The 26,009-nt window shown below is 39.0% G+C and overlaps 1 protein-coding gene and 1 pseudogene across 3 annotated transcripts in view; both read left to right on the top strand.

Moving 5' to 3' along the window:
* Positions 1-26,009, top strand: part of CFAP91 (cilia and flagella associated protein 91) — a 115,613-nt gene that overhangs the window by 50,063 nt on the left and 39,541 nt on the right. For all 3 annotated transcript variants that reach the window (XR_009185547.1, XM_004480770.4, XM_023585296.2), the window contains exons 11-13: positions 19,020-19,136; positions 20,836-20,907; positions 22,300-22,446. Coding sequence is in view for 2 of the 3 variants with exons in the window: in XM_004480770.4 (XP_004480827.2) it covers positions 19,020-19,136; positions 20,836-20,907; positions 22,300-22,446 (336 nt within the window). In the remaining variant the exon portion in view is untranslated. The remainder of the gene's footprint in view (positions 1-19,019; positions 19,137-20,835; positions 20,908-22,299; positions 22,447-26,009) is intronic.
* Positions 8,401-10,998, top strand: LOC139438785 (protein NipSnap homolog 2 pseudogene; annotated as a pseudogene).

The raw sequence follows: 26,009 nt of genomic DNA, 5'->3' as shown, positions 1-26,009 counted from the left end.
CATAGCTGAAAGAAGGAAAGAGGACCCCTATATCACACCTTATCCAAAAACTAACTTAAAATGTATCAAAAAACTAAAAATAAAAGCAAGAACCGTAAAACTTCTAGAAGAAATTATTGGAAAATACCTTCAAGACCTGGTGGTAGGTGGTGGATTCTTAAAGGAGATAAGAGAAGGACTGAGTGGACTACTGATATTTAATGTATATAGAAGTTTTCATTAGCTTTACTGTAAAATTGTGGAAATGTATAGAGTGGATGGTAACACACAGTGAGTAACAGCTAGTTTATAAATGGGGATATAACTGAAAATGGTAGTCTAGTTATGTAAATGCCAATTGACAGAATGCTTGAGAATAATTTAGGAACTGCTTAGCATAGTAAACCAAGAGGTGGTTGAGAACTGTGATTGATGGTACAGATGTAAGAGTATCCTTTGTTAGCTAAAGCAAATGTATATCACTACTGCAGGGTGATGGGAATATGGAGAAGCATGGGAAAAATACAGCTGGAGGGACCCATGGACTGTGGTTAGTAGTAATAATATAATATTCTTGCATCTATGCAAAAGATGTACTGTGTTGATGTTGAGGCAGGATGGAAAATGTGAGCCAGATGTACACTATGGACATGGTAACAATCAGATGATATTATTTTATCTGTAGCAAATGACACACCACATTGTGGTGTGTTGATGGAAGGGTGTTGTTTGGGAATTCTGCACATGTGCATGATTGTTTTATAAGTTTACAACTTCTGACATAAAAAAAATATTTAAAAAATAATAATAGGGTGTGTTGGGGAAAAACACACTAAATGTAAGATAAGGACTATGATTAATAATAATATTTTGACAGTGTTCTTTCATAGTTTGTAACAAATGTCTCATGACAATGCAAGGTGTTGGTGGAGGGTTGATGTATAGACCCCCTGTATGATATTATGCATATTTGCTTTGTAAGTTCATAACTTTTACTATACACTTAATTGTTTATGTATGTTCAAATATAAATGATATAAAGATAATAGCAATCGGATTGGTTAGGGGAAAACTGTTTTGTTTAGTAGTAATATTTAACAATGCTCTTTAATTATTAGGTAAAAAGTTGAAAAACAATGCAAGTGACTGGTGGCAGGGTGAGCTGTTATATATGTTTGTTTGATGTTATATATGTTTGGTTTGTAAGTTCACAACCATTATACACTTGTTGTTTATGTATGTTTATGTATGAGTGATATATTTCAATAAATTTTTTTTAAATTAAAAAAATCAATTGATAGATGTGAGGGTCTATTTCTGAACTCTCAATTCAATTCCATTGGTCTATATACCTATCCTTGCGCCGATTCCATGCTGTTTTGACAACTTTAGGTTTGTGATATGCTTTAAAGTCAGGACATATAAGTCCTCTAACTTCATTCTTACTCTTCCAAATAAATTTGATAATTGACTTTTCCATTTCTGCAAAGTAGCTGTTAGAATTTTGATTGGGATTTCATTGAATCTATAAGTCATTTTGGATAGAATTGACAGCTTAATGATATTTAGTCTTCCAATGTATGAACATGAAATGAATTTCCATTTCTTAGTTGTTTGATTTCCTTTAGCAATATTTTGTAGTTTTTTTGTGTACAAAACCTTTAAATTTTGGTTAAATTTATTCCTAGATATTTGACTCTTTTAGTTGTTATTTTAAATGGAATTTTGTTCTTAATTTCCTCCTCAGATTGTCCATTATGAGACTATAGAAACCCTACTGATTTTGGGGTATTGATCTTCTACTCTATTACTTTGCTGAATTTATTGGCTCTAGGAGTTCTGTTGAAGATCCTTCAGGGTTTTCTATATATAGGATCATATCATCTGCAAATAGTGAAAGATTTACTTCTTTATTCACAATTTGGATGCCTTTTATTTATATTTCTTACCTAATTTCTCTAGCTAGAACTTGAAGTACAGTGTTGAATAACACTGATGTCAAAGGGCATCCTTGTCTTTTTCCAGATCTTAGAGGGAGAGCTTTCAGTCTTTCACCATTGAGTTTGATGTTACCTGTGGAGTTTTCATATGTATTCTTTATCATGTTGAGGAAGTTTTCTTCTGTATTAGTTAGCCACAGGTTGCTATTTCAATACACCAGAAATGTCTTGGCTTTTATAATGGGGATTTATTAGGAAAAAGTTTATGGTTCCGAGTCTGTGAAAAGTCCAAATCACGGCATCATCAGAGATGCTTTCTCACCAATAGCTGACTGCTAGCAGACCCTGGAATCCTGTCACATGGTGATGTAAGATAGTGTGTCTGCCATTCTCTTTCTACTTTCTTCTCAAGCTCAGTTGTAGGCCATAAGGCACCTCTCTCTGGGCCTCATCTTCTTGGGCCTCTTAAGGCTTGTCTGTCTTTCTGCAGCTGTAGGTGAGCCTGGAGTCCTCCCTCTCTCATGGCTCAATCATAATGGCAGAGCTACCTTTTCTGTGTCCCATCTTGCTCTCTTTATGTTTTCAGTTTATATAAGATGCAGCAAGAGACAGAAATGCAACCTGGCTCACCCCTCACTAATGTAATCAAAAGCCCTAAAGCACCTATAATTAGGTGGTATTATCAAAGATCCCTTAATTGAATCTAATACAATCAAAGGGCTCCACACCCACAGGAATGGATTAGTTGAAAAAAACATAATCTTTTCTGGGATTCATAAAATTCAAAATGTTACCTTCTATTCCTATTTTTCTAAGTGTTTTTCAAGAAATGATGCAATAGTTTGCCAAATGACTTCCCTGCATCAATTGAGATGATCATGTGTTTTTTTCCCCCTTCATTTTGTTAATGTAGTGTATTACATTGCTTTTTAAAATGTTGAACTACCTTTGCTTCCTGGGATAAATCCCACTTGATCACAGTGTATAATTCTTTTAATATGCTGTTGGATTTGGTTTGCTGGCACTTTTTAAAAGGAATTTTGTTTCTATATTCATAAGAGATAATGGTCTATAGTTTTCTTTGGTATCTTTATCTGTCTTTGATATAAGGGTGAAGTTGGCCTCGTGGAATGAGTTAGGGAGTGTTCCTTCCTCTTCAATTTTATTTAAGAGTTCGTGCAGAATTGGAGTTAATCCTTCTTGGAATTTTTGGTAGAATTCCCTTGTGGAGCCATCTGGTCCGAGGTGTTTCTTTGTTGGGAGGTTTTTTGATGACTGATTCAATCTCTTTAGTTATAATTAGGCTGTTGAGGTCTTCTATTTCTTCTAGAGTCAGTGTAGGTAGTATATCTGTTTTTAGGTATTTGTTCATTTCATCTACATTGTCTAATTTGCTGTCATACTTTTTGTTTAGTTTGTCACAGGCTGCTGATGCAAAATGCCAGAAATGGGTTGGCTGTTACAAAGGGAATTTATTAGGGTAAGGCTCTGAAAATGTCCAAATCAAGGCGTCATCAGAGATTCTGTCTCACCAAAGGTTGGCTGTTGGCAATCCTGGACTCATGCCACGTGACAAGACAAAGTGGTGGCTGGTCTCTGCTTTCTCCTCCAGGCTCACTTTCTCCCCAAGCTCACCTGTGGTTAATCAGGCATATTCCTTAGCTTTGGACTGATCTGCTGATTCTAGTCTCTAGCCTTTCTCTCATCCTTTTGGGGTTTCTCTGTCTTTCTGCAGCTGTAGGCGATCCTGGAGTCCTCTCTCACATGGCAGGGTAAAAAATGGAGTTCTCTTTCTCTGTGTTTTTCTGCTTTCAGTCCTCAGTTTATATTAGACTCCAGTAAAAAGATTAGGACACACCCAGGGGCCTTTAAGTGAAACAATCTAATCAAAAAGTTCCTTAATTCAATCTAACCAAAAGATCCCACATATAATAGGCTTACATGCACAGGAATGGGTTAGTTTATGAACATAATTTTCTGGAATCCACAAAAGACTCAAACCAAGACATTCCACCCTCTGAACCCCCCAAATACACGTTCTTTCCATATGCAAAACACATTCATTCCATCACAAAATTTCAAAAGTCTTAAATCATTTCAGTAACAATGCTAAGTACAAAATCCCATCAAAATCAGTTACAGGCATCCAGTCTGTCTTGGGCAAAACTCCTCTCTGGCTGTAGACCTGTTATCTGTTTCCAACATACAAAGGAGGGACATTTGTATATAACAAACATTTCCATTTCCATAGGGAGAAATTGGAAGGAAAACAGGATCCTGTGTCCCAAATAGTTCTGAAAATCTGCAGGTCACACTCCATTAGATTTCAAAGTTGGAGAGTCCTCAGTAGAACAATCGTTTCTTCTCCTTGGGGCCTCACATAGCAGGAGATCCAACCTTTCCAAGGGCTTTTCCGGCTGCCATCTTCTTAGTTCCACCTTCATAAAATATTTAGGTGACAGGTAAACTAGGCCTCACCCTTCAAGAACACTGGGATCAAAGCCATACTCTTCCCGTTCTCTGGGGCATAGGCCCAATACCCTCAAAATAGTGGGATGGCAGTCTAACTCTCCCCAACCTCTGGGGAATGTGCTCCACCCTCTCAGAACCTGGAATGGCAGAACTCTCCCTGATCAACTGAGCGCAAGGCCTATCCTCTTCAAATGCCGGAGCAAACTTACCCTTTCCGTACACATGAGTGGGTCCTTCTCTTGGTCCAAGAAGTTTCACAGGTCTAGACCTCAGCTTCCATGATTTTGCCTTGAAGTTGTTTTTCCTTCAATCTTTTCCTTTTCTGTCCATTTTAGTACAGACTGGCTGTGGTTTTGTTTATGCAGATCTAGCAAAAAAGCATGTTGGCTTAGCATGTAGTTTACAGGGGTCTCAATCTCATCAGCTAAGTGTCCAAGCTTGTCACTTTCAGATTCTGCCTTCTGTCTAACAACAGGAGTCAATTTTGCCAGGTTCTATGCAACTTTAAAATGAAGATCACCTTTCCTCCAGTTTCCATGATACATTAATCATTTCCTTCTTTTTTTAAAAAAAAAAAGATTTATTTTATTTGTTTCTCTCCCCTTCCCCCCTGTTGTCTGCTCTCTGTGTCCTTTCACTGTGTGTTCTTCTGTGTCTGCTTGCATTATCAGGTGGCACTGGGAATCTGTGTCTCATTTTTGTTGTGTCTTCTTGCTGCGTCAGCTCTCCATGTGTGCGGCGCCACTCCTGGGTGGGCTGCATTTTCTTCACATGCGGCAGCTCTACTTGTGGGGTGCACACCTTGCACGTGGGGCGCCCTTATGTGGGGGTGCCCCTGAGTGGCATGGCACTCCTCATGTGTGGCAGCACTGTGCATGGGCCAGCTTACCACACTGGTCAGGAGGCCCTGGGGATCAAACCCTGGACCCTCCATATGGTAGACAGATGCTCTATCAGTTGGGCCACATCTGCTTCCCCATCATTTCCTTCTACAGCCTCATCAGAAGTACCTTTAGCCTCCATATTTCTCCCAACAGTCTCTTCAAAGCAATTTAGGCCTTTACTATTAAACATCTCACAATTCTTCTGGAATCTTCCTTTACCTATTTATAAAACTATTGCAACATTTTTGGTATTTGCAAACAGCAGCATACCACTCTTTTGTTACCAATTTCTACTTTATTTTGCAACAGGCTGCTGATGCAAAGTACCAGAAATGGGCTGGCTTTTTAAATGGGAATTTATTAGTTCCAAGGTTGTGAAAATATCCAAAACAAGGCATCATCAGAGATGCTGTCTAACTAAAGGTTGACTGCTGGTGATCCTGAATTTCTGCCATGTGAAAAAGCAAAAGGGCAGGTGGTCTTTGCTTTCTCTTCCAGGCTCACTTTCTCTCCAAGCTCAGCTGTGGGTGATCAAGCTATAACTTGTATCTTCTGCTTCAGGCTGTTTCACTGATTCTAGCCTCTGGCCTGTCTCTCAAACTCAATGGGAGTTTCTTTGTCTTTCTGCAGCTGTAGGTGATCCTGGAGTCCTCTTTCACATGGCAGGGTAATAAATGGCAGTTCTCTTTCTCTGTATGCCTCTGCTTTCAATCCTCAATTTATGTAAGATACAGTAAAAGGATTAGGAACTGCTTTGGGTTCTGCAATCTAATCAAAGGCCCTTAAGTGACCAATCTAATCAAAAGGTCCTGTAACTGAATCTAACCAAAAGGTCCCACATACAATAGGCTTACATGCACAGGAATGGGTTAGCGTAAGAACATAATTTTCTGAGGTCCACAAAAGACTCAAACCAGGACACTGTTGTTCATGGTCTCCTCTTATGATCCTTTTTTATTTCTGTGGGGTCATAGAAAATGTCCTTCCTCTCATTTCTGATGTTATTTATTTGTGTCATCTCTTTTTTTAAAGTCTAGCTAAGGGTTTATCAATGCTACTGATATTTTCAAAGAACTAACTTTTGGTTTTGTTAATTCTATTGTTTTTTTAAATTCTCAATTCATTAATTTCTCCTCTAATCTTTGATATTTATTTCCTTTGGCTTGTTCTGGGATTAGTTTGCTGTTCTTTCTCTAGTTACTCTAGGTGTGCAGTTGGGTTTTGATTTTAGCTCTTTCTTCTTTTTTAATTTATGCATTTAGGTCTATAAACTTCCCTCTCCACACTACCTTTGCCACATCCCATAAATTTTGATATGTTATGTTTTCATTCATCTCAAAATATTTACTAATTTCCCTTGCAATATTCTCTTTCACCCATTGTATAAGTGTTATTTAATTTCCATGTATTTGTGGATTTTATAGTTCTCTGCCTCTTATTAATTTCTACCTTCATTCCATTATGGCCAGAAAAGATGCTTTGTGTAATTTCAATCTTTTTAAGTTTATTGAGATTTGTTTTGTGAACTGACATGTGATCTATCATGGAAAATGATCTATGTGCATTTGAGAAGAATGTATTTCCTGATGTTTTATGGTGCAATGTTCTGTATATATCTGTTAGGTCTAGTTTATTTATCATATAGCCATCTCTCCAAAGAAGATGTACAAATGGCCAGAAAGTACATGAAAAGATGCTCAACATTATTAGCCATCAGGGAAATGCAAATCAAATCACAATGAGATACATTTCATACCCATTAGAATGGCTGCTATTTAAAAATGGAAAATTAGGGAATCAGACTTGGCTCAATGGATAGAGTGTCCGCCTACCACATGGGAGGTCCAAGGTTCAAACCCAGGGCCTCCTTGACCCATGTGGAGCTGGCCCACGTGCAGTGCTGATGCACACAAGGAGTGCCGTGCCATGCGGGGTGTCCCCTGTGTAGGGGAGCCCCATGCACAAGGAGTGTGCCCCATAAGGAGAGCTGCCCAGCGTGAAAGAAAGAGCAGCCTGCCCAGGAGTGGTGCCACACACATGGAGAGCTGACACAGCAAGATGATGCAACAAAAAGAGACAAAGATTCTTGGTGCCACAGACAAGAATAGAAGCAGACACAGAAGAATACACAGCAAATGGACACAGAGAACAGACAACTCGGGTTGGGGGGAGGGGAGAGAAATAAATAAAAATAAATCTTTAAAAAAATAAAAATAAAAATGAAAATGGAAAATTACAAGTGTATGAGAGGGTGTAGAGAAACTGTAACACCTGCTCATTGCTGCTGGCAAAATAAAATGGTACAGTTGTGGGAAGCAGATGTAGCTCAATCACTTGGGCGCACCTGCCTACCACATGGGATGTCCCACATTCGGGTTACGATGCCTCCTACAAGAAGACAAACAAATGCCACCTCCTCCTGCAACAGCTAGACACCACCCCTGCCACAACAAGCAGAGGCTACAAGCCAGCAGATACCGCAGCCCATGGGGAGCAGATGTGGCACAGTCCATTGGGTACTCATCTCTCATGTGAGAGGTCCTGGGTTCAATTCCTGATGCCACCTGGGGAAAGCAAACAAACAATGAGCAGACAGACAAGAGAACCATCTGAGAGAAGGGGGGATAAGTAAAGAAAAATAAAGTAAATAAAAAGTAAATCTTTAAAAAAAAATTTTTAATGGTGCAACTGCTGTGGAATGGTGTAGCAGTTCCTCAGAAAGCTCTGTATTGAACTACCTACCACATAACCCAATAATCTCACTACTAGCTATATACCCAAAAGAACTGAAAGCAAGGGCTTGAACAGATATTTTCACACTGATGTGCACAGCTGCATTATTCCCAATTGTCCAAAGATGGAAGCAACACAAGGGCCCATCAAACAATGAACAGATAAAATGTGGTATATATGTAAAATGGAGTATTATTCAGCTCTCTATTTCACTTGGGTTTATTTTATGGTTCTAGTCCAAATTTAAATTGGACATATAGCTCGTTAATTTTCAGGTGTTTATCAATTTTGTAGATGTATCTAAGCCTATAAAATTCCTTCAAAAACTGACTTTGGCGGCAGTGGCATCAGCAACAGTGCCTTGGTGGTGGCAGCTGAAGAGCCAGAACAAGATGACAGCGAGAGTGCTATGCACCCTTAGAGTGGCCTTGGCTGGTGAGCCGCCACCTGCAGCCTCCTGCTCGCACCCCAAAAATTGATGTCTTCCACTAACAGACGTTAAGACAGCTGGTTAAAATCCTTATTTGTCTGGCAAATTGATCCAAGAAAACAGGCTCACTCCAATATCCTACCCAAAAAGGAAACGAACAGTCTGTATAAATTGCAGTTTCACGATGTTAAACCGAATTGCCTAGATGCATACAACAAAATTGTCAAGAGGGCTTGCCAAAGATTTATGAAGACAAACATTGCCCTTGTACTTTGGTGGGGACTTGGAACACATGGTATGGCAAGCAGGATTGAGCTGTCCATCTCTGGAGGTATGTAGAAGGCTATCCAGCACTCATGGATGTAATGAATAAACTCAGAGAAAATCAGGAATTTGTGCAGTTACATTAGGCAAGAAACAACATGTTTCTTCCTAGGAAGAATCAGCAGCTATTGGAGTTCAGCTAAAGAAATGAGCCAGTCCCGTGGTCAGGAGCTAACATATAAGAACTCATGTGTTATCAGCTCAGACCAGGAACCATGATTGAATGGAGTATTCCTTTTAATGGCTGCATTATATTCTGTTTCTGTTTGCTAAATACTGCTGAAAGCAATATATTAGAAATGGGTTGACTTTTACAATGGGGGTTCATTAACTTAAAAGCTTACATTTCTGAGGCCATAAAAATGTCAAAATCAAGGCTTCATTAGGCAATGCTTTTCTCCCAAAAGATAGGCTGCCAGTAAGAAGATTAAGACCTGCCCTAGGTCACACTCTACTGAACTAACCTAATCAAAGGCCCTTAACCGAAGTAATCTAATCAAGAAGTCCCACCTACAATAGGTTAGTACCCACAGTAAGGATTAGTTCTAAGGACATGATTTTATGGGGTCCACCCAGCATCAAATCATATATGGATACGGATATACCACATTTTGTTTATCCATTCATCAATTGATGGACATTGGGTTGTTTCCCCTTTTTCACTGTTATGAAAAATGCTGCTATACACATTCATGTACAAGTTTTTGTGTGAATATATGTTTTCAGTTCTCTTGATCATATACCTGGCAGTGAAATTGCTGGGTCATATATTCAACTTTTTTGGGAACTGCCAGACTATTTTTCAAAGTATCCCTACCAGTTTACATTCTTACTAACAATGCCTGAAAGTTCCAGTTTTTCCATATCCTCTCCACCCCTTGTTAATGTCTATCTTTTTACTATAGCCATCCTAGTATGTGTGAGATGGTATCTCACTGTGATTTTGATTTGCATTTTCCTAATAACTAGTGGGCATCCTTTCATGTGCTTATTAGTCATTTGTATATCATTTTTATGAAAAATATATTTATATCTTTTGCTCATTTTTAAATTGAGTTATTTTCTTGTTGTTGAACTTTACAAGTTCTATATATATTCTGGATACTATACTCTTATTAGATATATGATTTGTAAATGTTTTCTCCCATTCTGTGAGCTATCTTTTCACTTTCTTGAAAAGACACAGTTAGTGTCTCCCTGCACCTCACACTCCCTGTGGGTTGCTGCTCCTGGCACCACTGCTGCACTACCTCTGCAGCCACCACCCTGGCTGGTTACCTACCTGACTCTAGGCCCTCACCTGCTTTTTATTTTTTATTTTTAATATATTTTTATTTATTTTTAAAAGATTAATAGATTACATAAAATGTCACATTAAAAAATATGGGGGATTCTCATATGCCCCACTCCCCACACCTCCCCCTTTTCCCACATTAACAACTTCCTTCATTAGTGTGGTACATTCATTACAATTGATGAATACATTTTGAAGCATTGCCACTCAGCATGGATTATAGTTTACCTTGTAGTTTATACTCTCTCCCACTCCATTCTGTAGGTTATGGCAAGATATATAATGTGCTGTGTATCTGTCTTTGCAATGTCATTCAGGACAATTCCAAGGTCCTAAAATGCCCCCATATTATACCTCTTTTTCCCTCTCCCTGCCTTCAGCAATTCCAGTTTCTTCCATGTTAAAATCACAATGCCTATTCTAGAATACCAGTAAGGCTACTCTATTCCATATTTTGCTCCCCAATCCTGAGGATTCTGGGATTGTGATGCCTACTCTACCTCTAATTGAGAGGGGGCTTTGATCCCATATGGCTGATGGATGGAACTCTCTTGCTTGCAATTGTAGACTCTCTTGGGTCCCTGGTATGGTGGTTGTCCATCCTCACCTCCTTGTTAACTGTCCTGGCCTCACCTGCTTCTTTCAGCTCTTCATCTGCACAAAGATTTTCTGCTCCCTAAATCTGAAGTTACTTATTTACCTTGGGTCATTGGAAGTGTGACAGTAGGCACTAATTGGTCCCAGGCAATGGAGGAAAAGCAGAGCAAAACACTAATAGTTCCTTTTATATTTTATATTCTTATAGCCCAAGTTAAAGCTATGATACCTCTCACATGTACTTCCCAACCTCTACACTCCCATGCTTCTTCAAAGCAGTTCTCTAACTCCCCAGGAATTTCAGAGTTTTCTCCAGCCAACTGTGCTCATTCACCATTTTGGTAGGATTTCTGTAAGACTTGTTTTACCCCAACTTTTTGTTTTATTGGTTTGTTTTTGTTTTTGTTAATGGAAACCCTTACAGCAGTTGAGTGATGAGTGGATGTCAAATGAAAATATGAATTTATCTAGATGTTTGGAATGAAACAATGAAGGAAACAGGTGAAAGAAAAGGAAAAAAAAGCTGAGTCTTGCAAGAGAATTTTGAGGGCAGATTCCTTTTTTAAGAAAACTAGTCATTTTCCATTTGGAAGGAGAGCAAATCCTAATTCATCTCAAGTAGTAAATAATGTGATAAATGGATATATTTGGTATTGTCAGAATTGTCAGTTCCTAAAAAGAAATGTGTAAAAGGAATTTTTTCTCTTTGTCAGTCTTGAATTTTCAGTCTTTACCACCCAATAGTCTCTTGAAGCACTATTTTTCCCACAATGACTCATCCAAACAATCATTTGTGTGAGTCTTCTATTGTGGCTTAACAATTTATGTGGCTTTTCCATTCCATTCCTTATGACATGTGTACTCTTTTTTAAAAAGAGAAATGATTTTGAATTCCTCAGATTATAAACAAACGAAATATTTCTACTGATCTTTTTGTTACTGAGTAAGATGCCATTATATGGAGTATATCCATTAGGAATATTAGATTGGATTAAAGAGAAAAAGCAATTAAATATCAGGTTTTCATATAGGCAATGTGTTTTCTTAGTCTTACACTTGTATCATTTTGAAAATTCAGTCATAGAAATATGAAGATACAGGTGGTATAGTTGTTTTTATAAAAATACTTTATGAACTATGGCATAGTAATAACAGAGGTGAGCTATCCATAATGGCTTAAAAGAATTTCTACAGTGCAATATTTTCAGGTTATTCTTAGTAAAAATTAAGGCTGAAATATAGTTTTGACATCTTGTCAAATTATGTTATAAAGTGGACTAGAAGAAACCACTGGTTAGTCCTTTCCTCTATGTATGAATAACATGGGTTAACCAGAGTTTCATAGTCAATTGGTCAAGTTGTTTTTTGAGCATATAAAAATGTATTGTTTGACATACTACAAAGCTACAGTAGTGAAAACAGCATGGTATTGGCACAAGGATAGACACACTGACCAACGGAACCAAATTGAGAGTTCTGATATAGATCCTCATATGTACAGCCATATGGTATTTGATAAGGCCACCAAACCCTCTCAACTGGGAAAAAATGGCTTCTTCAACAAATGGTGCCTGGAGAACTGGATATCCATATGTAAAAGAATGGAAGAGGATTACCAACTCACACTTTATACAAAAATCAACTCAAGATGGATCAAAGACCTAAATATAAGAGCCAAGACCATAAAGACTTTGGAAAGCAGTATAGGGAAGCATCTACAGGACCCTGTAATAGGAAATGGCTTCATGAACTTCACACCCAAAGCACAAGTAGCAAAAGAACAAAAAGATAAATGGGACTTCCTCAAAATTAAAGCCTTCTGCACCTCAAAGGAGTTTGTCAAGGAAGTGAAAAGAGAGCCTACACAATGGGAGAAAATATTTGGTAATCATATATCTAATAGGAGACATATCCTGCATATATAAGGAACTCCGATATCTTGAAAATAAAAAGACAACCCATTCAAAAAATGGGAAAAAGATTTGTACAGACACTTCTCCAAAGAAGCAATACAAATGGCTAAAAAGCACATGAAAAAATGCTCAAAATCACTAGCTGTTAGGGAAATGCAAATCAAAACTACAATGAAATACCATCTTACTCCCATAAGATTGGCAGCTATGAAAAAAAAAGAAGACTACAAGTGCTGGAGAGGATGTGGAGGAATGGGAACACTCACCCACTGCTGGTGGGAATGCAGAAGGATACAGCCATTCTGGAGGACAGTTTGGTGGTTTCTCAAAAGCCTAGCTATAGAGTTGTCATATGAACCAGCAATTCCACTGCTGGGCATAAACCCAGTAGAACTGTAAACAAGGACACAAACTGATATATGCACACCAGTGTTCATAGCACCACTATTCACTATTGCCAAAAGTTGGAATCAACCCAAATGCCCAACAACAGATGAATGGATAAATAAAACGTGGTATATTCATACAATGGAATACTGTCCAGCTATAAGAACAAACATAGTACAAACACATGTGATAACATGGATGAATCTTGAGAACCTTATGTTAAGTGAAGCAACCCAGGCATTGAAGGACAAATACTACATGACCTCACTGATATGACGTAAGTAAACCAGGCTGTCTCAGAGAGCTAGAGATTGGACGATAGGCTTAAAGGTAGTTTGGGGGAGAGGAAGGTTGCAAGCTGACACCTACAGGGTGAAATCTATGATAAGCTGGAGGTAAGTATTTGTACAGGGAAGGGATAAAATGGGGGCATAGGGATACCTTTGGGTGGGGCTTTGTGGGCTTGAGGGGGATGGGAGGAAGGGTCAAATGGCCCAAGAACTTGGGGGATGGGTGAACATTTGAACATAGGAGATTGTCAGGTATGTGATTGAAATTATAATGTAGAGAAAACTTTTAGAAAATATAATAAGGAAGATTACCTGTTTAAGATGCTTAAGGGGGGGGGGGGGAGCATCTGACACAGGGCAAGCTTCTAGGAAGTGTGCTAGTGCTCATTTTGTCATAGTGGGTTATATCATTGGGTGGAGACCTATACAATGAGAGTGAAGGTATATCTACATCCTGGGGAGGACTGATGTTCTCAAACAGAGGGAATTGTATCTCTCGAGAGAATTGGTGGCTCCCAGTGGGTTAGGGCAGTCGAACATGTCAAGCCCTCAACATTGTTGCAAGTATCTCTGAATGTGGTCCTTCTGGTAATGAAGATTGATTGTCACTGTGGGCCCTGGGGGGAGGGGGAAAGTGGTATTGAATAGATGGAATCAGTGTAACTGTGGGGCAATGGAAGTGTTCCACAAGATCATGCAATGATGGATATAGGACATGTTAAATTACACCAAAAATTTATAAAAGTCTATAGGCTAAAGTGTACACCATAACGTAAAACATAAGATAACTAAAAATTTAGAAAATTTTATAGTCTAAAATATAAGCCATAATGTAAACCCAAATGGAACCATGTTTGAAAGCTATTGTTTCAATATCTGTACATCAGCTGCTGCAAATATAATATAAACATGTAAAAAGATCATTGCTGGGGAAGGGACAAAGGGTTTGATGTTGGATATGTGGGGGTACCATATATTGTATATGTGAATTACTGTAATCTAAAACTTTTGTGAAGACAAACCTAATAGAAAAAAAAAGACAGGATGTAGACACTGAGGAATAAATGGAAGAAATTGCCTTGCCACTGTACATACAGGGCAACACCTATAGCAGTGATGAAAGGCACAATGTCAAAAACAAAACTTTTTCATATTTTGATACCCCAATTTATTTTTACTTTATTTAATTTTTCTAAATTAGTATGTAGTAGTCTATATCTAACCTTTAAACCCATCACTATATTCCGTTTTACTATTAATGGAACTTGGCAGTATATTAGACTTCATTTTTAAAGGAGTTTCGGACCACAGAGAGGTTCAACTATGGCAGGGGAGGAACACAGGTGTGGGGTGTTATTGATAGGGAGCTCATGTTTGGGAGGGAGTTCTCCATGTCATGTACACAGGGTACATAAAATGCGTGGATATTTTCATAATGGTTTCACTTAAAAATGACAACTGAGGGAGTGCTGAGTTCCTAGCCAGGGGAGCTCTATCACATTCCCCAATGGAACACCAACAATCCCCCAACTGCAATGGCAAAGACCAATAAAGATGGATGGTCCAACAATGAGCCCTTAATACTGATGGCTATGATTATGAACCTGTGTGCCTGAAATATGAACTAGGCCTAGAATTGCATGGTGCCTAAGAGTTACCTCATGAGAGCCTCCATGTTGCTAAGCCCCAGCATGTAAATGCATTACCTCCCCCACAGCATGGGACATGACTCCCAGGGATGAGCCTCCCTGGTGCCAAGGTATTACCACCAAGCACCAGCTGATGATGTAACTAGAAAAAGACCTTGAATAAAAGGGTCAACTCAGAGCAGCAGAATATCTCAGCCTACATGTAATATCAGGAGTTAAAAACTGCTTTATGACTTTGGATAAAAGGGGTAAATGGAAAGAACAAATGAGTTCATATGGCTATGAGTCTCCAAAAAAGAGGTGGGAGGTCATCAGAAGGGTGATGCTTATACATGCCTCGGCAGGGTCCCAGAGACAGCCAAAGTAGATAGAAGCCCAGGTACTGATTCTCCTGAGGGCTACAGAGACCCACTGGTTCTACGGTCATGGCAGATGGCTCTGGAGTTCAGTGCCATGTTGGTTGCCTACTTTGGAGTTTGTGTTCCTGAGTGTGATGGAGTTGGACTCAGATATGACCTTTCTACACATGCCTCTTCTGTTACTTTTACCAGACCTGTGGTTGGCACTGGGGTTGGTGTATACTCAGGAGACCTGAATCTCTGGACTGTCCCTGTGACAGCCAGGCCCTGTGCCTCAGCAGACTTGCAACTCCTACCATCTGGTTTATTGGATTTACCCTAGCCAGCTAACAGGGAGGTGAAGAAGGTCAACCAGGGAGCCAAGAGTGCCCACCACTGCAAGCAGGAGAATTGCATCCATCATCCATGTGGAATCTAAGCCCCCTCTCAATATAGAGGTGGAGTGGACATAACCATCCCAGAGTCCACAGGATGGAGGAATAGAGTATGGATTAGAGTAGACTTACTAATATTCTACTATGGAACTATTGTGATTAGTAATGGAAGAAATTGTAGCATCGATGTGGAGAAAGTGGCCACAATATCTGCTGAAGGTAGGGAGAGGGAAGAAGAGATATGATGTGAGGGCATTTTCAGGACTTGGAATTGTCCTGGGTGGTACTGCAGGGACAGATGCTGAACGTTGTATGTCCTGCCATGGCCCACTGGGTGGCCTGGGGGAGAGTGTAAACTACAATGTAAACCACTATCCATGTGGTGCAGCAGTGCTCCAAAATGTATTCACTAAATACAATGAATATGCCATGATGATGAAAGAGGTTGTTGATGTGGGAGGAGTGGGGTGAGGGGGATGGGGGGTATATGGGGACCTCATTTTTTTTGAATGAAACATTTAAAAAAAAATAGAGAAGGAAAAAAATGTATTGTTTGGGATGCAGAAGTGGGTCAACTGATTGGGCTCCCATCTACTATATAGGAGGTCCAGGGTTTGATGCCTGGGCCTCGTGGTGAAGGCAAGCTGGTCTGTGTGGAGTGCTGGCCCATGTAGGAGCGCTGGCCCGCACAGAGAGCTGGCGCAACAAGATGACACAACCAAAAGAGATACAGACAACACAATAAGAGTTGTAGCAAACCAGGAAGCTGAGGTGGTGCAGGAGATTGAGCACTTCTCTCCCACTCTGGAAGGTCCCAGAATTGGTTCCCAAAGCCTCCTAAAGAGAAGACAGACACAGAAGAACACACAGTGAATGGACACAGAGCAGACAGTGAGGACAAAACAATGGGCAGGGCGGGGGGGCAGGGCTGAGATATAAATAAAGCTTTAAAAATAAATAAATGAAATGTATGGTTTGATGACACTACTCTCCCTAATTTTTTCATAGTCATTGATTCCTTTTCTCTGTCTGTCTTAATGGGCTTCATCTTTCAAGGCAATTGTGATGTTGAAATTAAAGAAAACCTCAAATTCTTTTGTTTCATTGGACTTCTTGACCAAATGTTTTTTCTTTTAATTGTGAAAATTTTGGTGATTTTTCTTCAGAATTTTATTAATTTTTCCTTCCTTTAACTTTATTTATTTATTCACTTATTTATTAAATAAGAAGTAGATCCACATGATTCAAACTGCATGAATCATATAGTGAAATGTTTCTTTTTCATCCCTGACTCCCAGCCATATAGTTCCTTCTCTGGTGACAACTAGTGTTTTCAGTTTCAAGTCTCTCCTTCCAGAGATATTTTATATAAGCAAATATATTTTTATACATATATACAAATAAACCATACACATATATACACATATATATATCCATGTGTATGTATGCATAAATATGTGTGTATATAACATATAAATAAATATATGTATATATGAAAGTATTTTTTTTTAACTCTTTTTAATACAAATGCTAGTATAGTATATAATACATGCTGTTGTGGTCCTTGCTTTTTTTTTTTTTACTTACTATATCTTGGAGATCATTCCATATGTTTTATCAGAAAATCTTTCCTATTATTTTTTTACGCTTGCATGATATATCAATGTAGGAACATACTATAGTGTACATAGCCATTCTCCTTTTGATGAATATTTAGATTGTTTCCAGTTTTTTAGTATTACAAACAAAGCTGAAATGAGTAACCCAGTAGGCATTTAATTTGGTACTTGTGTGAACATATTTAGAAGATAACTTCCTAAACAGAATTGCTGGACTACATTATATGTGCATTTATAATTTAGATAGATATTGACAAATTTTCCTTCATAAATGATGCATTAATTTCTTACCAACACAGTCTGCTATGAATGATGGTTATGAAATATTTTTGTGCGGTATTTGTTGTAGCTTTTCAGAAGATACCAGAGTTTAGAATTATTAATTACTTTTATTTTATTTTATTTTTTTAAATAGATTCTCTTTTTACTTTATTTCTTTATTTTTTAATTTATTTCTCTCCCCTTCTCCGCCCCCCCCACCCCAGTTGTCTGTTCTCTGTGCCCACTCACTGCATGTTCCTCTTTTTGTCCACTTCTGTTATCAGCGGCATGGGAATCTGTATCTCTTTGTTGTTGCGTCATCTTGCTGTGTCAGCTCTCCGTGTGTGTGGCACCATTCCTGGGTAGGCTGAACTTCTTTCGCGCCAGGCAGCTCTCCTTACAGGGCACACCTCTGCACGGCAGGGCACACCTCTGCACGGCAGGCCACTCCCCACATGCATCAGCACTGCGCGTGGGCCAGCTCCACATGGGTCAAGGAGGCCCGGGGTTTGAACCACGGACCTCCATGTGGCAGATGGATGCCCCATCCACTGGGCCAAGTCAGCTTCCCTTAATTACTTTTAGACTGCTGCTACTTTCTGTTGATTCACTAGCTGTGTTTGCAATACAGTTGTTATATATTTGCTGTTAATTTTATTGTGAAGAAATACAGAAAATCTGGGTCTTTCAAAACCACACTAATTTCAGATTTTTCCAAATTTCACTCGTAATTTGCATATTTCTAGTACTTTCAAGTTTTGACTTAGTGCTAGTTTCGTACCACTTATCAGTGTTTTTGTGGAAAAGATAATATAAAAAGTATCATATGAAAATAAAAAGAGTGATTTTTAAATCACAAACACCAAAACTTTTGACACTTTAAAGATTTCCCTGTGGCTGAAAATGGAACCAATGAACAAAACCTTACATCACATATAATTTTGGCAGGACTTTTGATGATCAAAAGTAAAAAAAAATAAAACAAATTTCACAAGGAAACAAGCTCATTTTTGAAAATCTGAATGTGTAGGCTTTCAAGTAAAGCTCTCACTTCACTTTGAGACAATTATCATTTAATGCTCCTCATTTCCTTCATCACAACAAAAACATGTGAAATGTTTCAGTCATTTACTTCACAGGAAAATTTTCTATGGCACAGGCATTCATTTAAAGCAGTAAATTAGCTCATGTGGAAAAATAGCAGTTTGGTATTTTGCTTGTACATACCCTTGACAGAACCTTTTAAGAACCCAAATAAGTCTTAAAATTCCTCAACTCTTTGTATAAAATGGATGTATCTAGAATATATGCCATGTTTATTCAATAGGTAACATATCCTCAGGAATATCATAGCATCACCGGGGAGGTACAAGCACCCCAGCTTGGACTTTCTCAATTTGCCCTACATAGCTATAGAGAATATTATTTCTTATTGATAGTCATATCTGCAGCCTAAATTTGGTAGTGAAGAAAAATACAAAGGTAAAGAATGACATTATTTGGTGTTATTTCAGGCACTGTTGGAAAAGAAGAATAAAGTTCTTGAATCAAAGAAACCCCTGCGCTTCCTTCAAAAAAAACCAATACCTCAACCTCGGCTTCCAACTCCAACCTTAGAAATGAGTTCCAATGTAAGTTTGAAACTTTTTTTACTTGAAATTTCCACATTCAGGGTTGCTGATGGTTTATTCTTAACACAGTTTGGGTTGGAAACAAATATAATTAGTGTTAATTTTCCAAGCTCCGGTTTGAATGTTATCTTTATTCTTATGTGTCAAACAACGAACACACACAAAAACAATCAAGATGAAGTGAAATGAAATCTAAACACAATTCTTTCTGAGAACAAAAACATGAAGAATAAAAATCTTCCCAAGAAAACTAGGCTTCATAATGTAGCCCACATTATGTCAAATAAAAAAAGAAGACTGAATAATGATCAGTTACCATAGCTGTCCTGCCATGTGGGGAGGTGGCTAATGACAGAATCAGGGAGGGACAAAGTGCCTTAGATGATATCCAGAGAAAGAGGCTGGCTTCTGTGGTAGGATTGGCTCAAAGGGATCAAACAATCAGGGCCATGCCTCACGTTTGCAAATCCCTCAATCTGGCAAGGTATCAGAGTTGGTTAGGAGTTAGAGGACTAACTCAGATTAAACAAACCCACAAGGAATCACTAGAGAGCCACAATGCACATTTAATACTTTATAGAGAGGGGAGCAGATGTGGCTCAAGTGGTTGGGTGCCTCCTTCCCACATGGGAGGTCCTGGGTTGGGTCCCCAGTGCCTCCTCGGAACAGAAACAATAAGCAAACAGACGAGAGGACTGGCTCAGGGGAGCTGATGTAGCTCAGTGGTTGAGCGCTGGCTTCCTGCATGTGAGGTCCCGGGTTCAATCCTCAGTCCAGGTACCTAAACAAACAAACAAGCAACATTTATGGAGAGAACTATGATTGCCTGATGCAACAGGATGTCCTGGTCAGCACATTATCTCTCAATATAATACAATATACATAAGAAGCCAAATTGTATTCAGAAGGTTGGTTTGGTTTGCCTGTAGTCAGAGGGAGGGGGGGTTGATGTATCTCACTAATATCTATTACTTGACCCTGCCTGGTTGTCCCTGTGAAGACCAGAATGCTCCACTGACTGGCCAGGATGTGCTCCCTCTTGACAGCAGCTCCTTTTCTAGACTTTGAACAGACTACTGCCTTTGGTTAACACATTGTCCTTCACATGTATTAATGCTATTGATTAGACTGGTGATATTCAGAAGTATCTTAATTAGATTTCCAGACTTGCTCTTTCTGCTTTTTTCACAAAGTCATTTAAGGTGAATTTTGTAGGTGGCTAATCTTATTTATTATATTCTGATTTACCAGTTTAGCTAAATTCTTGTTAGAAGCACCTCACTCTGAATTCTGTATTCTCTGACTACTCATCATCAAACATGAAAAAACTATTGCCAGAGGGATTTTATAAGCCACATTTGTTGCTTCAAGAAAGACTTTGCTGGGAAGGAGCATAGAAAGATGAAAAAGACTTGCTCTGTAGTTAAAGCATGACAATAGGGGAATGTTTTGCTTTTACTTTGATTTGTTAATGTTATTTATGATGAGAAAATAATAATGAATTTTCATGATACAATAAGTAATGTTCAGAACACTACAAGCTTAATGAGAACAGGGACCATGTTTTAGATCTTTAAATCATTTTGGCATCTAGCACAGGCTTTTTTGCTTGGTTGTAAGTATTCAAAAAATATTTGAGGCTGATTCCTGCTGATATAAAAAGTTCTCAAGCTGCTTGGTTCTCCCTTTGTTCTTTTAGGAGGAGGAAGAGATAGAAATGGCTGTGATCTACCTTCAAAAGTTACTCCGGGGCAGAGTCATTCAGAATGTGGTATGTAATGTCCAGCTACTGTCTCTGTGTTTCTCCTTTTGGAATATATTGATAAAGGGGAAATCTATTTATCCATTCTGTAGAATTTAGAGAGTTAATATAATCACAGAATTCACTCCTTGGGGTGAATTCACACCTATGCCCTGAGAGCCTATTGAGCTCAATTCTGTGATGACCTCATTGGTCCCTTCCATTGCCGTCGCTGGCCCAGTGGCTGGCACAGTGTCAAGGAGGGAGAGAGGAAGGGCCTCCTGCTGTTTGCCACAGTTGTCACTAAGGCAGTGTGAAACCAGTTTCTTCCTGGGAAATGCTTAAAACCAGAAATTTTCTCACTTGAGTTTTGACTCTCAAAGCATCATAAGCTAAGTGGATTTTCTAATTTTTCACAAAGTCATAAGACAGTTATTTTAGTTTGTTTATAGCAAGCAATACCTGCACTATAAATGAAATTAGTAAATAACAATGACAATAATTTGACCCCTCCTATGTGGCCACATGATATAGTCTTTGCTCTATTTATATCATCTCTCTCTCTTTTTTTTCCTATTAGCAACCCTGTTTTACTCTCTCAGGCAAGTAATCTGATTTTGAGAGAGAGTAATTAACTGCCAGCAGATTCAACTCTGGTTTTCCTGGCTCTAAAGCCTTCGCCAGATTATTTGTGCTGTTAGAGTTAGAGCAATCACACTTTAATTTTTTAAAAAAAATTTTTAAAAGGACTGGTAAATGCCCCAGTTAAAATGTATTTTTCTCCTCGGACAGCTATAAGAGACTCATTTATGATGAGCAAGTCCAGGGAAGCTGGGTGAGCACTTTGTGTTCTGCACCATTCTTTAGTCTCTCCAATAGTTCTCCAGCAAAAACTTTAGTTAAGTTTAGATAGTAGCTTGTGTATTAAAAACCAGGGGCAGATTTACTGGAAAAGAAAAGATGACCATGAACAATACCATCTTCAAATTTTGTAGGGAAGGAGCACAGAAAATGAGGCAAGATTCCAAATTTCTTAATATGACCCTATAGCTGTCACCTTATCTTTGAGAGGCATTTTAAGAAACTGGGTGAGTGCCTAATTGGCAACTGAGCCCTTTCTCCACATGGCAGCTGAAAAATTTCTTAATATGACCCTATAGCTGTCACCTTATCTTTGAGAGGCATTTTAAGAAACTGGGTGAGTGCCTAACTGGCACCTGAGCCCTTTCTCCACATGGCAGCTGAAGGCACAATAAAGAGGGTTGAACTCTAATCTGTGGCGTCCTCACCTGTTCTACAGATCCCAAAAGGCAGAACAGAACCAACTGCTCCCAAGGGTCTCAAAAGTCTTAATTCGATTCCTTGTGCTTGGTACAAAGGGATGTTAATTTGCAAGTCTCTCTTTGATATAATTTGATGCAGATGTTTGAAGGGAAAGAAAAGCGATTGGAATTGATCCAGGAACTGCGCACCAGCCATGCACTTCAAGAAGATGATAGGCTAGTGAAGAAAGCTGAGAAGCAAGTGACCCTGGCCCTGCAGCGGCAGAGGAACTTGCATGAACACAAGGTTCTTTCCTTTTCTTACCTACATCCCCCCACCTTGATTTTTATTATTGCACTAACAACCTTATAACAACAATAAAAGAAATGATAAAAAAAGAAAGATTTCCTACAATCCCATTCTTCCTATTACAGTCAGCATTCTTTAAAAAATGCATCTATAGTCCCTAAGTTGAGTGGGGTGTTCCCTCACTAAACTGATGATGATGTTATTCTCCTTATTTGCAAAAATAAAACAAAACAAAAGATAATTTTTTTTTTTCAAGTTTAAGATATTTTTCCCTTCCAATTAAAAAAAAAACAACTTGGTGATTCTATTATACTACATTTCAGCCAGGGGGCGCTTAGAAGAGTGAATAAGTCATTTAAAAGTAGTAAGAAAAGGAGTGAGAAATGAGATTTAATTTAGAATATCACACTTATATTTTCTGAGTTTTTGAGCTGTGTGTAACTCATGCTTGCTAATTTGCATATTAAATATGTTAATATCTCATGCCATTATATGACTTGCAGTCATGACCTCCTGGCTCTCTGCACCCTGACACAGATGAGAAATGCGGGTCTAATCCAACAACAGTAAATATATTTCCTGTTCTCTTACAGTGTTTGCCTATATATATACACACAATTTTAGATGTTCTTGACTATAGATTAGATGCACTTTTTGCTCCCTCTCTCATTTATTGGTAAATCAATATGAAGTGCAATCATTTTGTATAGAGTTTAGTGTTATGAAAATGTAAACCTTACAGTAAAGTTAATGTGACTCACCTTTAGCAATGTTCATAACTCTTTTTTTTTTTTTTAATTTTTTTATTTTTTATTGACTTTGTAATAATATTACATTAAAAATATATATGTGAGGTCCCATTCAACCCCATCCCCCCACCCCCCCTCTCCCTCCCCCCAACAACACTCGTTCCCATCATCATGACACATCCATTGGATTTGGTAAGTACATCTTTGGGCACCTCTGCACCTCATATACATTGGTTCACATCATAGCCCATACTCTCCTCCATTCCATCCAGTGGGCCCTGTGAGGATTTACAATGTCCGGTGATTGCCTCTGAAGTACCATCCAGGGCAGCTCCATGTCCCAAAGACGCCTCCACCTCTCATCTCTTCCTGCCTTTCCCCATACCCTTCGTCCACTATGTCCACTTTTCCCATTCCAATGCCACCTCTTCTATGTGGACATTGGATTGGTTGTGTCCATTGCACCTCTATGTCAAGAGGAGGGTCAGATTTCACCTGGATGCTGGATGCAATCCTCCCATTTTCAGTTGTAATCACTCTAGGCTCCATGGTGTGGTGGTTGTCCTTCTTCAACTCCATCTTAGCTGAGTGTGGTAAGTCCAATAAATCAGATTGTAGGTGCTGGAGTCTGTTGAGGCTCAGGATCTGGCTATCACATTGTCAGTCCAGAGATTCAAATCCCCTAAATATATCTTAAACCCCAACATTAACTGCACCTCCAGCACATTGGCATGAAAGTCTTATGAAGGGAGATCCCATCTGAGTCCAGATTCATCACACATAAACACCATTTCCAAAGAGGGGCCATCTGCCCTGGTAGTTAACCCCATCGGCCATGACCATAACTCCCGTGGGTCTCTTTATCCCTCAAAGGAACCAATATCTGGGGGTTGTATCTGCTTTATCTGTCTCTCTGACTCTGCTTTTGTTCATAACTCTTGAGCTGTGTGAGAACTAGGCACATGTGGTAAGCAGTTCAGAAATGACTGCAACTTCATTCTTTTTATGTGGCAGAAGCAACTTGGATGACTGCTGAGCTTTGAGGAACTGGTGTGGGTGGAGGGAGGAAGAGAGCCAGAGGCTGAGACACAACAGGGACAGAGAAAGAAGTGGAGAACGTGAATCCTGGAGTCTCTAAATCTGGAAGTCTTGAGAGTCCTGGAAATGATGGATGTGGGAGTTGGACTTCTGTTCATAGAGGGAACAGAATGCCCTGCAAGCACTAGGGCCTGGGACTCTAGAAGGAAAATGCCTTCCTTGGCCCTTTGAGATTTCTGGTAATGGACTTCAGCAGATGCAGCTAAGCCAAACCAGGCTTTTCACTTCATTTATTCCATTAATGTGGATATATATTACGTCACCTAAGAGCTAAGGGAGGAGTTAATGGGCAAGGTTGAAAATTAGCCAAGGACTCACCGTGCTTACTTTTAGCTGAACCTGGAAACACCGACAATATGCAGGAATCTGAGGGAGTGGGCACCTCACATATACTTTCGGCAATGCTGGTCCTCTCCTAGTCATCTTCTTTTATAGTTTCTATAAAAAACTTTTTGTAAAATGCATAATTCCCAGTTACATAATGCATTACATATTATGACAGCAGAATCACCTTCCTCAATATTTTTATTTAATTTTCAAATTAGATTATATTGGTTGAGTATTCTCAGATTTCTTGCTTAGGGTGGAGGCTAGACATGACAGGGAATTGAAAGGTTGCATCTGTCCCACAAGTGAGGGAGCTTGTGTGCCCTGGACTCAAGGATAGAATTGTTTGAGCTCTCTGGGCTGAGTGACCACCGAATATGAGTGTAAGGGGCAATGAGATTCTCCCTTTCTTTCCATCTTTCCCTATTGTGTAAGAAAAGTTTAACTTTGTGGTAGAAGGTATGTGTGAGCAAAGGGTGGGAGTGGGGTAAGGCTGAGGCTGAGGGCCTTGGGGCTGAAAACCATACTTGAATGACAATCTCTGCTGGTAGCCATTCTGCCTTTGAGACCTCTGAGTATTTCTTCCCTTCAAATACAAACCAGAAGGGGAACTGAGCACTGTCAGTGTCCAAGTCGCAGGTGACTGGAAGGAGAGCTCTTTTCCCTTTACCTGGGGGTAGGAGGGATATGGGATGAAGTTGCAAAGGATATAATTATTTTAAGCACTTTCTTCACATGGCAAAGCCAGGACACAAGGCTTATAAATAGGTACTTGTGACTTATTCCTTGGTCCCTTTCCTCCCTCTGGGTCATTTGGCCAGAGGGAGCTCCCTGGTCCCCCATATTTTATATCAGTGATCACATATATAGGCTCTTTCCTGCTCTGCTTCAAAAGTGGGTTGTTATGATTTTCAAATTATTGAAAAATGAAAAGTACCAAAATTTTCTACATCCGTGTTATTTAAGATCTTAAATTCCCCAAACTTGTCTGCAAGAATTAGGCACTTAAAAAAATTAAAGGTATCAGGGAAGCAGATATAGCTCAAGTGGTTGATTTGAGCACATGCTTTCCATGTACAAGGTCCTAGGTTCATTCCCTGGTTAAAAAAAAAAAAAAAAAATTAAAGGTATCAGGAGTAAATTTCTGGAAGATTCTGTTGGATTAATATCCAATATTATCTTTAGTAAAAACCTTGATATTGCCCTTCATATCCGGAAAACACAAGGACTTTACTTTCTGGATAAAATTGAATAAAACATAACATCAAAAACCCAGTTGGTATGATTGCCAACAGAAATGCTTTCGCTGAATCCTATTCATAATTTTTTTTTTTAAGATTTATTTTTTATTTATTTCTCTCCCCTTCCCCTCTCCACCGCCCCCCC

This window comes from Dasypus novemcinctus, chromosome 4 (genome assembly GCF_030445035.2).
Source record: "Dasypus novemcinctus isolate mDasNov1 chromosome 4, mDasNov1.1.hap2, whole genome shotgun sequence".
Taxonomy (NCBI): domain Eukaryota; kingdom Metazoa; phylum Chordata; class Mammalia; order Cingulata; family Dasypodidae; genus Dasypus; species Dasypus novemcinctus.
The sequence above is the reverse complement of the archived record's forward strand: the minus strand, read 5'-3'. Positions and strand labels throughout refer to the sequence as shown.